This window comes from Buceros rhinoceros, unplaced genomic scaffold (assembly GCF_000710305.1).
Source record: "Buceros rhinoceros silvestris isolate BGI_N320 unplaced genomic scaffold, ASM71030v1 scaffold4126, whole genome shotgun sequence".
In the NCBI taxonomy this organism is placed as follows: Eukaryota; Metazoa; Chordata; class Aves; order Bucerotiformes; family Bucerotidae; genus Buceros; species Buceros rhinoceros.
In genome coordinates, this window is record NW_010416738.1 from 3124 (window position 1) to 18934 (window position 15811).

Below are 15811 nucleotides of genomic sequence, written 5' to 3' on the forward strand. Positions count from 1 at the left end.
ATGCCTTTAAAACAAGTATTAGACTGGAGGAGAATTGCTTTTGCAAACCTCAGTGTCCCTCTTCTGAGCTGGATCAGTTTAAAGCGTGGCCTGCAAAGGGGAGTCCTGATGCTGCCACAGAACTGCCGGTGCCTTCGGACGACCCTGTGCCCACCCGCGTGCCCCTTTCCCTGCCTGCAGAGGGAGGCGCCGATGTTCCCCACCTGTCTTTGAGAGCATTAGACTGGAGGAGAATTGCTTTTGCAAACCTCAGTGTCCCTCTTCTGAGCTGGATCAGTTTAAAGCGTGGCCTGCAAAGGGGAGTCCTGATGCTGCCACAGAACTGCCGGTGCCTTCGGACGACCCTGTGCCCACCCGCGTGCCCCTTTCCCTGCCTGCAGAGGGAGGCGCCGATGTTCCCCACCTGTCTTTGAGAGCTGCAGATAGAAAGGCTAGAGGCCACCCCTTGATCCGATTGGGTTTGTTAAATTCCTTTTGTTCCAGTGCTGCCTGGATCGATAAGTGTCGCCCAGATCTGTTAATAAGTGAATCCACCTACGCCACGACGATCAGAGACTCCAAACGCTGCAGAGAAAGAGACTTCTTGAAGAAAGTTCACGAGACCGTGGAAAGAGGAGGGAAGGTAACTTGATGACCCAAGTAAGGGGGTTCTTTTCCTCTCTGAAGCTCTTGTTGTCTCTGAGGTGCCGCGGAGCTGTCAGTGAGCTCAGGCCCCTCTGTGTGACCTCTGCATGAACCCGAGGGTGCTCTTACATTCCTCCATCTGTACTTTAACCAACACTGAAATTTTGTCAAGAATAAAACCCAGCTATGAGGTGAGGAGATGGAAAGGGCAGCGCTGTGCTTACAGCCTGCAGGTATGGAGGATAACAGCAATACTGACTTGATGCGCACCGTGTGTGCTGAAGCATCCTCTTAGTCACGTAAATTCGGAGACTGAGCCTGGCTGCTCAGTCACTGCTTCTCAATTTCCAGTGTGGCCAGCTCTGGCTGCTGAGTGCCCTGCCCTGCTGCCACTGCGGTGCCACTGACACACTGTTTGGGTTTCAGACTGTGAATCTCGCTTCCGCTGCAGGTTCTTATCCCAGTTTTTGCCCTTGGACGTGCCCAGGAGCTTTGCATTTTATTGGAGACCTTCTGGTGAGTGCAGCCTCTTCCGTGTGTGTCCCGCCTCCTGCTTGTCCCCCTCGTGTGGCGGGCCTGGCAGGTTGGTGTGCTTCTCTCACGCCTCTTTAGTACGAGTTTCTTGTTAATGCTTCTCCACGTGTCGGCCCACACTGGCAGTTGTGCAGTTCCTTCTTTCCATCTATTTTCCATGTGGAAAATGACTCTAAGCAGCAAACTGACCCTTTTCTGCTCTGGAGTCATTCTCTGTCCGTTAAAAAATTGGGCTCTGCCTTTGCCCCGTTGTAAAACGGTTTTCATGGAAGGGCAGGAGGGATGAACAGGGATTACACTTAGGCAGAAGCATCGTGTGGAAATGTTTTTGCTGATACCGAACGGTACCGCTTCCATTCCTTCCCACAGCAGAGTGATCAGAGCTTGTAGTGGCAGCTGTCTGGAGCGGGTGGGAAGGAGAGTTGGACTAAAGCTGACGTTATGGGGTGTTAATGCACAGCGATGCAGCGCTGAGTTGTGGCTCGCGGAGAGGAGAGTAGGGACAGAAGAAATCCCTGGAGACTGCGTAGGTTTACGAGCTTTCAGCGCAGAGAGCCAGGATCCCGTCTGGCCCTCACCGGTCTCGGGACTGCTTCTCTCCGCAGGGAAAGAATGAATTTGAAGGCTCCCATTTACTTCTCCACGGGGCTGACGGAGAAGGCCAATCACTATTACAAGCTCTTCATCACCTGGACTAACCAGAAAATTCGGAAAACCTTTGTGCAGCGGAACATGTTTGAATTCAAACACATCAAAGCGTTTGACCGGGCCTTCGCGGACAACCCAGGGCCGATGGTAGGTGGTGTTGACAGCGTCACAGAGCCGGCGTGTCGTCTTGGGGAGCTGTTTTCCACCGCTCTAGCCCTGGCCGAGGCACGCAGGCAGCTTTGAAAGCCAAACCTCCTCCACCCCACTGTGTTCCGGCCAAAACCCTTCTGTGGCCAGGCCCTCCGAACGCTTTTATCTGTGCAGCTAGTCAAGACCTTCCTATCGGCACGTCAGGGAAGGTGAAATGCCCAGAGAGATAAACTGATGGATGGCCTGGTCATGTAACGGATCCCTGTGGACCTGCTTTTTTCTAATTTTAAAAGTCTGTTCTTTTGACTCGTGTTGTAAAGCATCTGTGTCCCAACGACTCCTTATTGCTGATTTTATTTCTGACTGGTTTATTGGGTGGTACCTGGGAAGGGGAATCCCCATCGGAGCTTTGAGCAGCCAGTGTGAGTGCTGTGCTGCCTGTTAGTGGGTACTCCTACAGTTTGGGGGTATTTATGTAAGTAACGTTAAAAATTAACACCTGTAATTGTAGGTCGTGTTTGCCACCCCTGGCATGCTTCATGCAGGACAGTCCCTCCAAATCTTCAAGAAATGGGCAGGGAATGAGAAGAATATGGTAAGAAATAGTGTTTCCCTGAGTGATGTCTTGTCTGAGTGTGCCAGTGGCCCAAGAACAACGCTCACAGGAAAGCTCTTCCTGCGTGTCTAGGGTTAAACGCCACCAGTCCTCTAGTGACTTCGAGCTCTGGGTTTCCCTCACTATGGGTGACGGCGAGCAGAGGCGCTGCATGTCTTGGACAGGAGGGTGGGACGTTTTATTTTCAGAAGCATTTTCATTAATTTGAAGCTGCTTCAGAGACATTTTAACTAACGCTGCGTGGAGGACAGCAGTTTGCTTCTAATTTCATTTTTGTGTGTGTTCGGGAGCTGCAGAACAAAGGGAGAAGCTTTCCAGTGCGGGACGGTGGTGGGAAGAACACACTCCTGCGTCAGCATTCTGCATTTGTGGTTATTTTTACGTTAACAGCAGCTACTCCAGGCCCTGTGCGGGGCTTGAAGATGTCTCTGCTTTCCTTCCCAGGTCATCATGCCCGGCTACTGCGTGCAGGGGACTGTGGGCCACAAGATCCTGAGCGGGCAGCGCAAGCTGGAGATGGAAGGCAGGCAAATTGTAAGTTTTATTTTCAAGAAGGAGGATCATTTGGGGGAATTTCTTCAGGCCTTCAGGTGGTGGTTAGACACCAAGTACTTATCAGGGGAATGTGCCTCATACAACATCCAAACCCCCCAGGGGCCATTTTCTGAGCCTGGGCCTGAGTACTTGTCAGGGGAATGTGCCTCATACAACATCGAAACCCCCCCAGGGGCCATTTTCTGAGCCTGGGCCTCTGCTCCTCCCCAGCTGGAGGTGAAGATGCAGGTGGAGTACATGTCCTTCAGCGCCCACGCGGATGCCAAGGGAATAATGCAGCTGATTCGCCAGGCTGATCCACGGAACGTTCTCCTGGTCCATTTCTTCAGGCCTTCAGGTGGTGGTTAGACACCAAGTACTTATCAGGGGAATGTGCCTCATACAACATCCAAACCCCCCAGGGGCCATTTTCTGAGCCTGGGCCTCTGCTCCTCCCCAGCTGGAGGTGAAGATGCAGGTGGAGTACATGTCCTTCAGCGCCCACGCGGATGCCAAGGGAATAATGCAGCTGATTCGCCAGGCTGAGCCACGGAACGTTCTCCTGGTCCATGGCGAAGCCAAGAAAATGGAGTTTCTGAAGCAGAAAATAGAACAGGAGTTCCGTAAGCACAGCGCCGGCGCTGTAGCGGGAACGGCGGCGGGGAGGCAGGGGGTCAGCTGACGCATCGCCAGGCTGAGCCACGGAACGTTCTCCTGGTCCATGGCGAAGCCAAGAAAATGGAGTTTCTGAAGCAGAAAATAGAACAGGAGTTCCGTAAGTACAGCGCCGGCGCTGAAGAGGGAATGGCGGCAGGAGGGAGGCGGTACAGCTCACACGCCTTGTCCGCAGGACCAGCTGCCAAAGTCCCAGCCCCATCCAGCCCAGGACACCTGCTGTCTGCTGGTGGGTGCGCTGAGTATGGGGGCAGAGGGGCTGCCATGGTCCTTCTGACGTGGGTTGTTCACATTGCAGATGTCAGCTGCTACATGCCTGCAAACGGAGAGACCACAACCATCTTCACCAACCCCAGCATTCCCGTGGACATCTCCCTGGGGCTCCTGAAGAGAGAAACAGCGCTAGGTGACACCCTCACCACCAGCCTGCGGGCCCTGCCGGGGGGTGTGCAGGACTGGTAGCGGGTGGGACCGGCGCAGCTGTAGCCATGGGGACTCACTGCAGCACTTCCTGCGGAGGAACAGGATTTATCACCATTTGGATGCTCAGACTTCCCCTGAGATGAAGCAGCTCCTGTGCTGCGAGTCTACGTTTAATGTTGAAAACAAACCCACACGCACACACTCTGCCTTGTTTGTCACTCATTGCCCATTCGCTGTGAAAACAAAATCCACCCCTGCTTTCCCTAGCCAGGTCCGTGAGAAATGATTTACTGTTGTAAACCCAATTTAAGAAAAATCTAAAAGGTCTCCGGTCAGGGAGGGAGGCGGCTGGTCTGTACGAGCGTGCAGGGTTTCTGGTGGCTGGAGTTCTGATGATGGTGTAAGCACTCTGACAGAGAGGAGAGCGGGAGGTGAAGTCCTAGTCTCCGAACCTCAGCAGGACTCAAATCAACCTGGGTGGGTGCTGCAGGGGTTGGTCATGTGAAGGGTAACCCACACCAGTAACTCCTGTCATCTTTCTCTTGCCCTGGCGCTCTTTTAGGTCTCCTCCCAGATGTCAGGAAGCCACAGCTGATGCACGGCACGCTAATTCTGAAGGATAACGTAAGTAAAAAGAGTCTTACGTTTGTCTTGTGTTCTCTCTACGTGTGGTGTCACCATTCGTGCACGAGCTCTGGGAGGACTACAACAGAGATCCTTGGAAGGAGCCCGGTAACGCTGTACCTGGGAAGGTTAAGCTGTAAGACAGGCGCCTCAGCTTGTCAGTTGTCTTGACTGATAGTCTTCAGCCTCCTGTACTTCAGGATCGGGATGTTGCTCCTCCTGAGCGGGGTGTTGTGTTTTTATTGCTCAGTCTCAGAAACGCTCGCAGATGAAGTCTTAGGGAACATAAACTCGAAGAGCTGCTTCTCTTCAGAGCCTGGTTTTTGCCCTGGCCACCAGCAACCCACTGGGTGCAGCTGCAGCCGCCCTGAGAGATGGGGAGGTTCAGCCTGTGAACCCGGGTGTGATTCCCTGTGCCTGTAACAATGAGAAGAGTCACGCAGCGGCCTGGTGTTGGACAAGGAGGGAGAGGTGCCAAGGGAGGAGTTCATGCTCTGAACATCAGGTTAAATAACTGCCCTGATAAAGAGGTCAAGCCAACTTCCATCCAGAGAGCAACTGTGATTTTGGGAAATAAAGCCCCGGTGAGATTATTTAGGTGGACACATAGCCACTGTCTCAGCTCTGCCTTCCCAGTGCACCCTACGCTCGTGCCGAGCTGTTACTGCTCGTGGAGTAGCTGAAATGTACTGAGGGGTTTCAGCGATGGAAAAGGACCATCTCACCTGCCAGCGATGAGCACACGCTGTGCACACGCTGTGCACACGCTGTGCACAGCTGGCTAGAGGAAAGAGAAGACTTCAAAGAAATAACTGCTCACGATGGATTTGTCCTTCTCCTCTGCAGAGCTTCCGTCTGGTGTCTCCAGAGCAGGCTCTGAAGGAGCTGGGCCTTACAGAACATCAGCTGCGTTTCACCTGCCGTGTTCACATCCAGGATCCGCGGAAGGAGCATGAGACGGTGCTTCGTGTGTACAACCACCTCAAAGGGTGAGTCCGGTCTTAGCTGTGCTTGGCTTTTCCCCGCCTAGGGATGGACTGGAGCTCATCGTTCTTGACAGAGTGCCCTCTCCAGGCTGGCCTTCCAGACCAGCCCTCGAGAAAATTCTCTGCTGCCCTGAAGATACGACTGCTCCTAGGACTTTGTGTGGGTGATGGGACCAGAGCAGTGGTCATGAGCCTGCAAGCTCCTGGTCTCTGCCAAGCCAGAGCAGTCCCCGCCAAATCATCGCTCCTCGTGGTTTGCTGTTTCTAGCTCAGTTAGTAAAACCAGCTCCAGAGCTATGGCTCAGCCCCAAGGTGTCCTGTCCTTGGGCGGGGGGTGCTGGCTCAGACACAGCCAAGAGCAGGAACAGCACGCTGGTGCTGGGGAAACAGAGATGAGGGGTGAGCCACCCTTCACCTTGTATGCGTGTCCCAGCCAGAATCAATCACCCACCTCCTCTCTCACCAGCGTCCTGAAGGATTATTCAGTGCAGCATCTCCCCGACGGCTCCATAACCGTCGAGTCCATTCTTATCCAAGCCACAGCACACTCCGAGGATCAAGGAACCAAAGTTCTGCTCGTATCCTGGACCTACCAGGTAGGAACCCTTGCAGACATGCTTTTCAAGTGTCTGAGTTTTTGAACACAGCTGACATCAGCTTTTGCTGGGTCCAAGAAGTCTTTCAGTCTCTTTCCAGCCACCAGAGCTAAATTTACTGCCCTGAAGGGGCCACTCAGGAAGGGTTTCATCCTCTTCCTCTTTATTCTCTCCAGGATGAGGAGCTGGGCAGCTATCTCACCTCCCTGCTGAAGAAGGGGCTGCCGCAGAGTACACCGTGAGCAACAGCACGGCAGCCACAGGCTCTTCTACAGAGATGTAGTTTTATTTTGTTTACACTGTCAATGTTTTTTCTGGTCCTTGTTTTAAAAAAGGAGTTACAGTGTTTGTCCAGTGACCGCAGCGACAGCGTGTACAGACCTTCTACTGCCACCTCCCCCAGGGGAAGGCTGCCCAGGGCCTCGTTACAGCCTGTTGTTAACGAGGCCTGAGGAACAGGTGCTGTCGCTTACCCAGCAGGGTAAGAGACATGCAGGATTCCTGCCCTCCCACCCCTCACTTCCCTAAAGCCTCAGCAGGGCTGGGCGAAACAAGGAGCTTTCGAAGCTTCACAGTTAAACACAAAGTATAATGGGGGTGAGATTATAAAGCCCTAAACGTGCTCTTTACCCAGCAGCATCACTTCTTAAATGACCCAGATGTCCCTCGAGGACAGCTCAAAGCTGCACTTCTAGATCGAGTCTCCCCATAAAAACTTAGTTGGAAAGAATAGTCCCTCCAGTGCGGGGAAGTTTTCCACAGCTGTAAATGGGATGAAAATAGCAGTCTCTCATGAAAGGTAAAAGATTTCTTTGTCCTAATGCTCGATTTCATGGTTTTGTACTTGTCTTAGCCCCAAAGAGCAGAGGGACATGGGAGTCACTATTTTCAATATTTTAGAAGAGTTTGTGCAGGTTTTTAAAAAAAGTATTTAAAAAAAAAATCAGGAAAATGGGCTGAATGTAGGCAGCAGCCGCACCATCCAGTGTTGTGCAAAGAGACGTTACTCCATCCCACAGCAACACACAATCATTTCTCTCCCCCCTCCCTTCTGCCGCAGTAACCTAAGTCCATCCCTCTGTCCTTTAAGGGCTGGGGCAGTTCTTGTTCCAAGTCCACAGCGCACCCCAACCACCCACCTGTCAGCACTGACCCGCTTCGGCAGTACCTCGTTCCCTGTCACACAAGCCCCTGCTGTCCCCACGGGCCAGAGCACCAACAGGCACTCGGTGAGGTCTGGGGGTGGCGTGGGAAGGCCCGGGACAGGGAGTCTGCTACCAAAAATCACATCCTCTGGAGTAAAGCGTTGCCTTTTCAGCAGTTTGTCAGCCAGGCCCGTGGTTTTCTGCTGACTCCAGTCACCCACAAACGATGACAAAGTCTCTGGGTTCACAGGGCGGAACACTCAGCCGATCTGACTCAGAAGTTCTGTGGTTCTGTTAACGTGAGAGAGGAGGAGAAACAGGTCAGAGGCCGTGTTTGTTTCTAGCACAAAAGGGGACTGAGGAGAGCTCTGCCCTTTGCAGAGGGCTGCACGGGGGAGGACTCGTGTCGGCCCCTACAGCAGCCTCCCCCATGCCAGCGTGGCCAGCAGTGCGTGTTTCCGACTGCTGCTGAGCAGGGCTAATGGCTGGTAAGCGCTGGGCTCTCCTGTCAGCCACGCTCCCAGTCACAGCTGTCCCGCCTGACGGCAGAGGCACAGTGCTAGACCCCCGTCCCCAAACCCTCCTCTCCTCAGGAAGCCCACGATCCACCAGCGGGGATGAGCAGCCCTTATTTGGCTGTGGAATGGGGGCAGAAAGCAGTTTGTGAAGCCAGCAGCACCCCCAGGGAGAGCCCAGGGGAAAAGCCCGGGACCACCCCAGCCCCTCTGCTTTCAGCCCCGATGCCCATGAGGCAGCTGGTGTCTCTCCAGTAACCCCTTCCTGGGCTGTGCTGCTTTCCAGGGAAGAGCCCCATCTCCTCCCGCCAACCCCAGCATTAGGAGACCAAAACATCCACCTACACAAACAAAGCACGTTCCACCAGCGCTGCCCAGGACTGGGGGAGACTGCAGCCCCCCAGAACTGCCCCAGTGGGCTAATAAAGACACAGAGTGGTCGGGCAGCTCCCTCCAGTGCTGCCTTGCTGCAACAGCCACTGTCTGAGAAACGGCCGGTTCCACAGGTTTGTTTTTGAAGAAACAGAGAGGTGAATGTTGCACGCACTTACTCTGAGCAGCTCAGTTGGTTCCATCCCTGGGGGGTTTGGGTCCCGCTCTGTGCTGTAGTTTGTACCCCGAGGTGGCCTCCCCGCGCTGCTGGTCGCAGATGGTGTACACCACCTTGGACCTGAACCGCAGCGGGCAGCTGAAGAGCCAGCGCTTGCTGCAAGAGGTGAAGTAGTAGAGGAGCGGGTTAAGGCAGCAGTTGAAGCTCACCAGGGCCAAGGTGACCCTTCGCATTTTGTAGATGAAGCTGGCGAACGACTTGTTCTGGATGACCTGGACTCTCATTAAAAAGTGGAGCAGGTGAGTGAGATGATACGGGAGGAAGCACAAAGTACAAATGACCAAGATGATGTAGATCGTCCTCAGGGCCCTTCTCTTGCGAACGCTGCGTTTGGTCCGGGAGATCCTCTTGGCAATGAGAGGGTAGCTGATCAGGATGATGGAAAAGGGGATCACGAACCCAAAAAGTAAGGCCAGGATGTTGTAAGGTGCCATGCGGTAAATCCCGCTGCTTGTAGTAAAGTTCTCGAAACACGTTGTCGTGTTGCTCACACCACTGTTGCTGTGGAGGGGACCTCCAAGGATGAGTGGAGCCATGACACTTAGAGCGACCACCCAGAGGACGGTGACCACCGCCACATAATGGCCGACTCTGATCTGGATGTAGGTGAAGGGGTGCAACACCGCGATGTAGCGGTCAACACAAATGCAGGTGAAAAAGGCAATGCTGAGGTAGATGTTGATGTAGTACAAAGTGCCGGTGAGCCTACAAGCCACGTCCCCGAAGAGCCAGTTGTTCCGATTCAGGTGGTAATGGATTTTAAAAGGCAACACGCAAACGAACAAGGTGTCTACCAGAGCCAGGTTCATCATGTACACGTAGGAGTGCGACGTGTGCTCTACCCTGCAGGCCAGCAGGTACAGAGCCAAGACATTTTCAACCAGTCCCAGCACAAAGACGATGCTGTAGATGACCGTGAACAAGGGAAACTGGAAGTCTGCTTCCAGGCGCAATCCGGAACTGGTGTTAGCCGAGGTCTCGATGGGGACTCCCTCAGCCCAGGAAGCACCTGCCATGGTTTCTGCTGGAGCGCAGGGCTGTCCCACACGGGGTCAAAGGTTAAGCCATCCCTTACCTCAGGAGGTGCCGGAGTTCTGTGAGCTCAAGGGGGGAAGTCACTGGTCAGAGGCCCGTGCTCGCTGGGTTTGGCTGGGAAGCGCCGGTGCTGTAAGGGAGAAGAAATCATTTCAACGCGAGCATCTGGGGCTCACACTGCAGACAGAGTCTTTACCGGCATGAAACCCATCACGAGGTGACAATACTGAATGACAGAGGTAGCAGTTCCCGGCGCCCCAAGAAGCTGCGGAAGGCCACGGCTGTGGCTAAGGCTGGGCCAGCAAATGGGGCGGCACAGAGCTGCGGCAGGGGTAAACGTTGGGAGGGCCCACGATTCCCATCCTAAAGCCTACCCAGACTCCTGCATCCCTGCCGAGAGATGTTTGGGGTTCCCACCCCGTCCTTAGAAAACCGCCGTGACGGACTGTGCAGCTTTCCCAGGAGAAAGGGAAAGCAGCAGTGGCTAGGAGGAGCAGGACGGCTTTTCCAGTGACTCCAGTTAACCCAGTACTCTGCAGGGCTGCACCATTCTAACCTTTATGAAGAGCAAGTGTGGCACCTTCCCGTTAAAATTAAGAAATATTATTTGAAGCACAGAACAGCAGACGGAGGGGTCAGCACTCCAGCCAAGATGTGCCAGGTCTCTTGGCTGGGAAGCGTGTGGTACCGGCCACAGCCCTGGGTCACCGCCAGACCCAAGAACACGCGGTCAGAGAGGACGGGGCGATTCTCAGCACCCTGAGCCTGCTCTGCAGAGGGAAACCGCCACTCAGCTCCGGGACAGAGGGACTAGTTTGTGTTTGAAATACGGGAGAGAGGCACTGGACAAGGAGGACTCCTCTCATCTAGGTCACTCCCATCACGTAAGCAAGGGACTGCCAGCAGTGCCCTGCCCCTCCATCGAGACCCGAGTCACCAGCCAAACACACTCTGCAACAGGCCCTTCAAGGCAGGGGAGAAACGAAACCCAGCTGCGACACACACTTGTGGCACTGCAGGCACAACAGGACACGTGGCGCTGCGTACTCTCCAAAGGCACCTGAAATCGCACTTCCCCCCGACAGCCCTGTGAAGTCAAAAGCACCCGGAATGGTAACTGCGAAGTTAGAAAGGGAAACAAACGGTTTCACTTCAAGGAGGCGAGTGCACCCAGCAGGGTAAGAAATCCAATACCAGGCACGGCTGGTTTCGGGGTCCTCACTGCTGCGACGGGGAGAATCGAGCCCGGCTGGAGGGCTGCCGGGACCCGCCTCCCCTCGGCGCCGGCAGCGCAGGGCCGGGGCCTTACAGAGGCTCAGGAGCAGCCTGGACCGCACCGATATCCTTCCTTCACTGAACCCCCCAAATCCCTCCCCACCTGAAACACTGTGAATGTTTCCCACGTTGGATCCCACGTTATGGGAACAGTGGAGGGGGGGGTAATAACAAACCACTGACGTGGAATATTTTACACGTATTTTACACGTATTCTCCTCTACCCAGTTCCAAGCACTCACACACGCACTGCAGGACCCACCATGCATAACAATCTCTGCAAAAACCTTCTCCCTCCCTGCGAGGGAAGTGACAAAGTCCACACGTAAACATCTATTTTCCAAGCATACAGCCGCTGTCATCTCCCCAGTTCACTTATCGACCATTTTAAAAGCAGGGAGTCCCATCAAATTCCAAATTCAGTTTTGTTTCCCCAGAGCTGCTTTGTTGGGGCTTTCCTCGGCAGGGGGGGGAAGGAGCTGTTACTTCTTCCAGAAACCAGAAGGCATCACTGAACTTCTCCCTCTGTACAAAGTCCTTTGACTCACACATCACAAAGTTTCCACTGGATTTTGAGTTCATTACATTATCAGAAATGATTGATTTCCTATAAAGCCACGCTGGGGTCTTCGAACGCTGGTTTTTCTGGTTTTAGCTTTAAAGCGTCACTGTCAAACACTCAGCTCTGCCCAGCCGCTGGCTGTGCCAGCGGAACCAGCTGAAAGCGTCTGTCCTGCAGCAGCACGGAAGGGAAGAGAATGCCCCCGTGTAACGGGTATTAATGATGGACATCACCGCACTGACTCGAGCTAGGAGCGGGTGCAGATGTTCTCCACCGCGGAACATCCCCTCTTAGCATCACAAAACTGTACCTCAATTAGCTTCTTTTACCAGCTGCCCTGTGGTTTAAAGACCAAAGCAAAGCCCCCAACAGCTCCCTGTGCTGTCTGCAGAGCGAGCCCGTCACTCGTCACTCTGCTGCTGGGGCACTGTCTGGAGAGCTGAACCTGGGCTCCCATCACGGGAGCTGGTAACGAGCCCATCACTGCGATGGCTTTTTGTTGTAACCACGAGTTGGGAAATGGCTGCAGAAACGTCAAGAGCAGATTATTTCTGTGCTGCAACTATGAAACCAAACGCACGCAGTGATACCTGAGCTGGCAGTAGCCCAAGCAGCGTCAGGGTTTGGTTTGGTTTTCCGCCCTGTAAAGACTCGTGTTGAACCCAGTTCGAAATGAGCTTACCAGAGCTCAGCGGGTCATCCCTCCTGCAGCAGCTGCAGAGCAGTACACTGGCCTCTCCTCAGAGTCCTCACAGCTACGAGGTTGCTGCCGAGCTCTTCTGTGTCGAGTTCTAACGCCGGAGGCAACAGCCCTGCAGTCGCCCGGCAGAGCTCTCCCACACTGCTCTGCAGAGAGAAACCACAGGAAGAGAAGACGAGAAGCTGTCACTCAGACCCACGGCAGAGCGCTCGCCCTGCGAGTGGGGTGTCCCTGCCAGAACTGGGGAGAGGGCATGGTACGGGATTGGCACGTGCTTTAGTCGTCTCCGAGTATCCACCCGCGAGGGAGGCACAGTGCTCCCACCCGAAGCCACCCTGGACCACCTCCAGCCTGCCTGGCCCTCCTGGCCCGGTGGTCTGCAGAGCAAGCGCTGCCTCGGGAACCAGGTGTCTCGGTCAGAGACACTCTGGAGTGGGCTGCAGCTGCACTCCCACCTCCCCTCGAGCGGAGGAAGAGCAGGACTCTGCTGCCGTTCCCTTTCAGGCAAAGCGCTGTCTGAAAACACAGAGGCACGGGAAGGTACGGGACAAGCCCCACCGCCTGGGCTGAGAAATCCGGGCAGCACGTCCCAGCATCCCACCTCTGGGTACTTCTCCGGTGAGGCTGCACCAGAAAAGCACCAACAGGTTCCACACTGCAACGCAGCAGCCTCGACTCTCCTTTTCCGCAGCACAGACGCAGGACTCCTCCAAAGTCATGTAGTCTCTGTGACTAGTCCCTGAGGGGATAAAGCAGCCGGCTGTCAGCTAGCTCCACCGGAAGGGAGAGGAGCACCTGGCCTGTCCTTGCCATCCTCTCAAAAGAAGGTCTGTGGCAAATCCACCTGGAACAGCGTGGGGAGGAGGTGAACCACTTCTCACGATGGGACACCCAGAACGGGGCTGTCCTTGCACCCTCTATCAGGACCACTCACCAACTCGGACCCACAGCCAAAGGCAAGGGTGGTGAAGAGAGGTGAAACCCCTCTGCCTCCCCTTTGCCCACCCTGCGGCTCTCACCGTGCCGACAGGGGCTGGACACTCCAGCCTCTCAAGAGGATATAAAGATCCTTCCTTGATTTCTCGGTAAGAGACCGTCTCTGTTACTCCCAACTGCCACCTGCCGAAGAACACCCTCTCACCGGACCCAGCGGGCTGCCTGCTCCCGAACCGGCTTTCTCTGACCCTTCTCCTCCTCTCACGGACAAAGGGGAGATTTAGCACGGTGGTACCAGGCGTCTCGGCTGCACGTTGCTCCTGCTGCAGCAGTGTGGAAACCATGTGTTGTTTCTTCTGTGAACTTCAGAGGTCAAAAGTGCCATCCTCCTTCCTGCACCCTGGCAGTCCAACAGTCATTTTATAACCAAAACAGAGAGAGATTCTGGTGTCATTCACGGGAAACAAACCCCACAAGTTACCCAACATGTGTTTTATTGCCTGGGCAAGCAAGACAGGGGCCGGGTTTAAAACAAAAGAAAAAAAAAAAAGAAAAACCAAAGAGTTCTCTCTGTTCCCCCCTCTGCACCAACAACTACAGAACAGCCGAAGCAAACTGGAGCCCAGCACCAGTGTGGCAGCAGCCTCCTGGCTACAGAACCCCCACTGCTGAAAGAAAGGGTGTCATCTCCTGGGTGCCTGACCCGCTCACACCGTGCTCCTGTGCTACCCGCCCAGGCTGTGACCACTGGAACAGGTTTCAAGGGGCCTCAAAAGAACTTTGCTCTGTAACACCCTAAGTGCAACAGACCTGACTTTGTAGCAGGGCCCAGGATGAAGTGGAAGCCAGTGAGAGCGACTGTTGATGGGGAGAGGAAGTGGTGAGTAGGTTCAAAGCCTGTTTCTGTAAGTCACTGCATCAAACGGTGCAGTTGTCCCCGGTGCTTCGCTGTGCAAAGGTGGCGTCACAGAGGAGAATGCAGCATTTCCTCTGTCTTGAGCCTGAGTCCCTCCCACACACACCACAGAAGGGAAAAACCTCCCCAAAGCAGAGCCCCAAGCCCCTCTCCTCCTCCTCCTCCTGTTTGAGACAGGCACCAGAATGTGAGAAAAGGGAAAAAAGGAGTTGCTCTTCCTGTCCCCTCAGCAGCCCCAGTGGGCAAGGACAAACGAGGGGAAGATGCCCACGGTCACAGTCAATGGTTTTTATTGAGACAAGACCGGGTGCTGTGTAAGAGCGCTTGGCAAACCTCCACCGCCCATCCGCAGCTGGAGTCCTGGCAGACACGCTGCCACACAGCGCCGCTATTCTCCCGGGGCACCTGGAGCCCTCAGATCTGAGAGGGAAAAAAGAAAACATGGATTTAGGGAATAAGATAGCGCTGAAACCACCTGAAAGCCCTTCAGATCTGTGCCTTCCCTTCCCTTCCTGCCTGGGCTCCCTCCCCACCGCCAGCACCACCCGAGAGCGAGCGAGCCACAGCAGCAGCTGCTTCTCCAAGGGCAGGCCAAGTGCTCAGAGCTGCGCTGCAGCGTCCTGCCCTGCTCCAGCTGCTCCCTGCACTCACCTACCTGCTTCATCGTATTCCACTGACTTGAGAAAGAGGCCTGACGGCGGAGCCATGGCATTTGGGGGAAGAGCCCGCGCATCCTTCACCTCCAGCAACTCCTTTATATGATGAGGTGGTAACCTCCCCTGGCCGACTGCGACCAGAGTGCCAACCATTCTTCGGACCTGCAAAAACAGAGAACACGGCTTTGGAGCCGCCCTCGTAAAACTCAGAGAGCAAGAAATTCAGTCCGGAGCCTGGAGTAGCAGCAGGAGTGTAGCAGTTACTACCGATGGCAAGTCAAGCTAGAAACCAAACCAGAGTTCAGTGTCCCTGGAAAGAACGGTATCACCATAATTTCTATCCCCACGAGCCCGCCCCATTGTTATTAACCCCACAGTTGCCAGAAAGCCTAGCTCCCGGTGTTCCCCTACTGTTCCTCGCACTACCGGTCGTTCCCAGTGCCACGCACTTTGCTCCTAGTGCGGCTGGGTGTTCAGAAAAAAGCAACATCTCCCCACAGAAAATGCTCTGTTTTAGGTGCCACAAACATATCCCAAGTCGTGCCCCAGACTCACCCATCAGGGGCCCAGCCAGCCCTGGCTGCCCCTTGGACGCCTTTGGTATCCCACACTTCCAGGGAGCATTTCCAGCACCTGCTTTATTTCTCTGGAAATAAACTCCCTGAGCACGGCCCCAACAGCCACGGTCACCCCACAGCCTACGGAGGAAGGGTGTTCTTCCCACTTCTCGCAGGCGCTGCTTGGGCTCTGCGCTGACCCCGGTGACACGATGACAGGCAGCACCTAAGCCTGTCCGCAACACGCTGCAGCACCGCACCTTCCAGCGACCACAGCTGGTGCCGGGGAAGGGAGAAGAACCAGCAAACTTCCCTTCCTTCCTGGAAGTCCTCCCTCCCTACAACTAATGGCATTAGTAAGAACGAGACGAGGACCTGTAACACAGCCATCTCCAGCCACGCAGCGCTGCCTCGGAGCAAGGCTTGCTCTCCTCACACGTGGGCAGAAAGCCGAGCAGAGGATGGCGTCTGGTTCACAACCAGCAGCAGCACCC

General features: G+C 54.8%; 3 protein-coding genes across 4 annotated transcripts in view; 1 reads left to right on the top strand and 2 right to left on the bottom strand.

Moving 5' to 3' along the window:
* CPSF3L (cleavage and polyadenylation specific factor 3-like) overlaps positions 1 to 6711 on the top strand; it is a 9601-nt gene extending 2890 nt beyond the window's left edge. For both annotated transcript variants that reach the window (XM_010137905.1, XM_010137906.1), the window contains 11 exons: positions 484 to 622; positions 1076 to 1140; positions 1764 to 1953; positions 2468 to 2551; positions 3017 to 3106; positions 3567 to 3729; positions 4080 to 4187; positions 4767 to 4828; positions 5675 to 5817; positions 6281 to 6410; positions 6587 to 6711. In XM_010137905.1, coding sequence (XP_010136207.1) covers positions 484 to 622; positions 1076 to 1140; positions 1764 to 1953; positions 2468 to 2551; positions 3017 to 3106; positions 3567 to 3729; positions 4080 to 4187; positions 4767 to 4828; positions 5675 to 5817; positions 6281 to 6410; positions 6587 to 6652 — 1240 coding nt within the window. In that variant the 3' untranslated portion in view covers positions 6653 to 6711. The remainder of the gene's footprint in view (positions 1 to 483; positions 623 to 1075; positions 1141 to 1763; positions 1954 to 2467; positions 2552 to 3016; positions 3107 to 3566; positions 3730 to 4079; positions 4188 to 4766; positions 4829 to 5674; positions 5818 to 6280; positions 6411 to 6586) is intronic.
* Positions 6712 to 8631: 1920 nt separating this feature from the next.
* Positions 8632 to 9696, bottom strand: LOC104494996 (lysophosphatidic acid receptor 6-like). Its single transcript, XM_010137907.1, has one exon. The coding sequence runs from the start codon at positions 9694 to 9696 to the stop codon at positions 8632 to 8634; it is 1065 nt and encodes a 354-aa protein (XP_010136209.1).
* An 86-nt stretch (positions 9697 to 9782) lies between these two features.
* The window catches only part of PUSL1 (pseudouridylate synthase-like 1), a 21115-nt gene continuing 15086 nt past the window's right edge, over positions 9783 to 15811 (bottom strand). The window contains exons 6-9 of the mRNA XM_010137908.1: positions 14760 to 14922; positions 13999 to 14046; positions 12894 to 12991; positions 9783 to 9845 (exon numbers count right to left, since the gene is read on the bottom strand). Of these exons, the coding sequence (XP_010136210.1) occupies positions 9783 to 9845; positions 12894 to 12991; positions 13999 to 14046; positions 14760 to 14922 (372 nt within the window). The remainder of the gene's footprint in view (positions 9846 to 12893; positions 12992 to 13998; positions 14047 to 14759; positions 14923 to 15811) is intronic.

Coding starts and splice junctions, on each gene's coding strand:
- LOC104494996 (XM_010137907.1), bottom strand. CDS start 9,696: ATGGCAGGTGCTTCCTGGGCTGAGGGAGTCCCCATCGAGACCTCGGCT.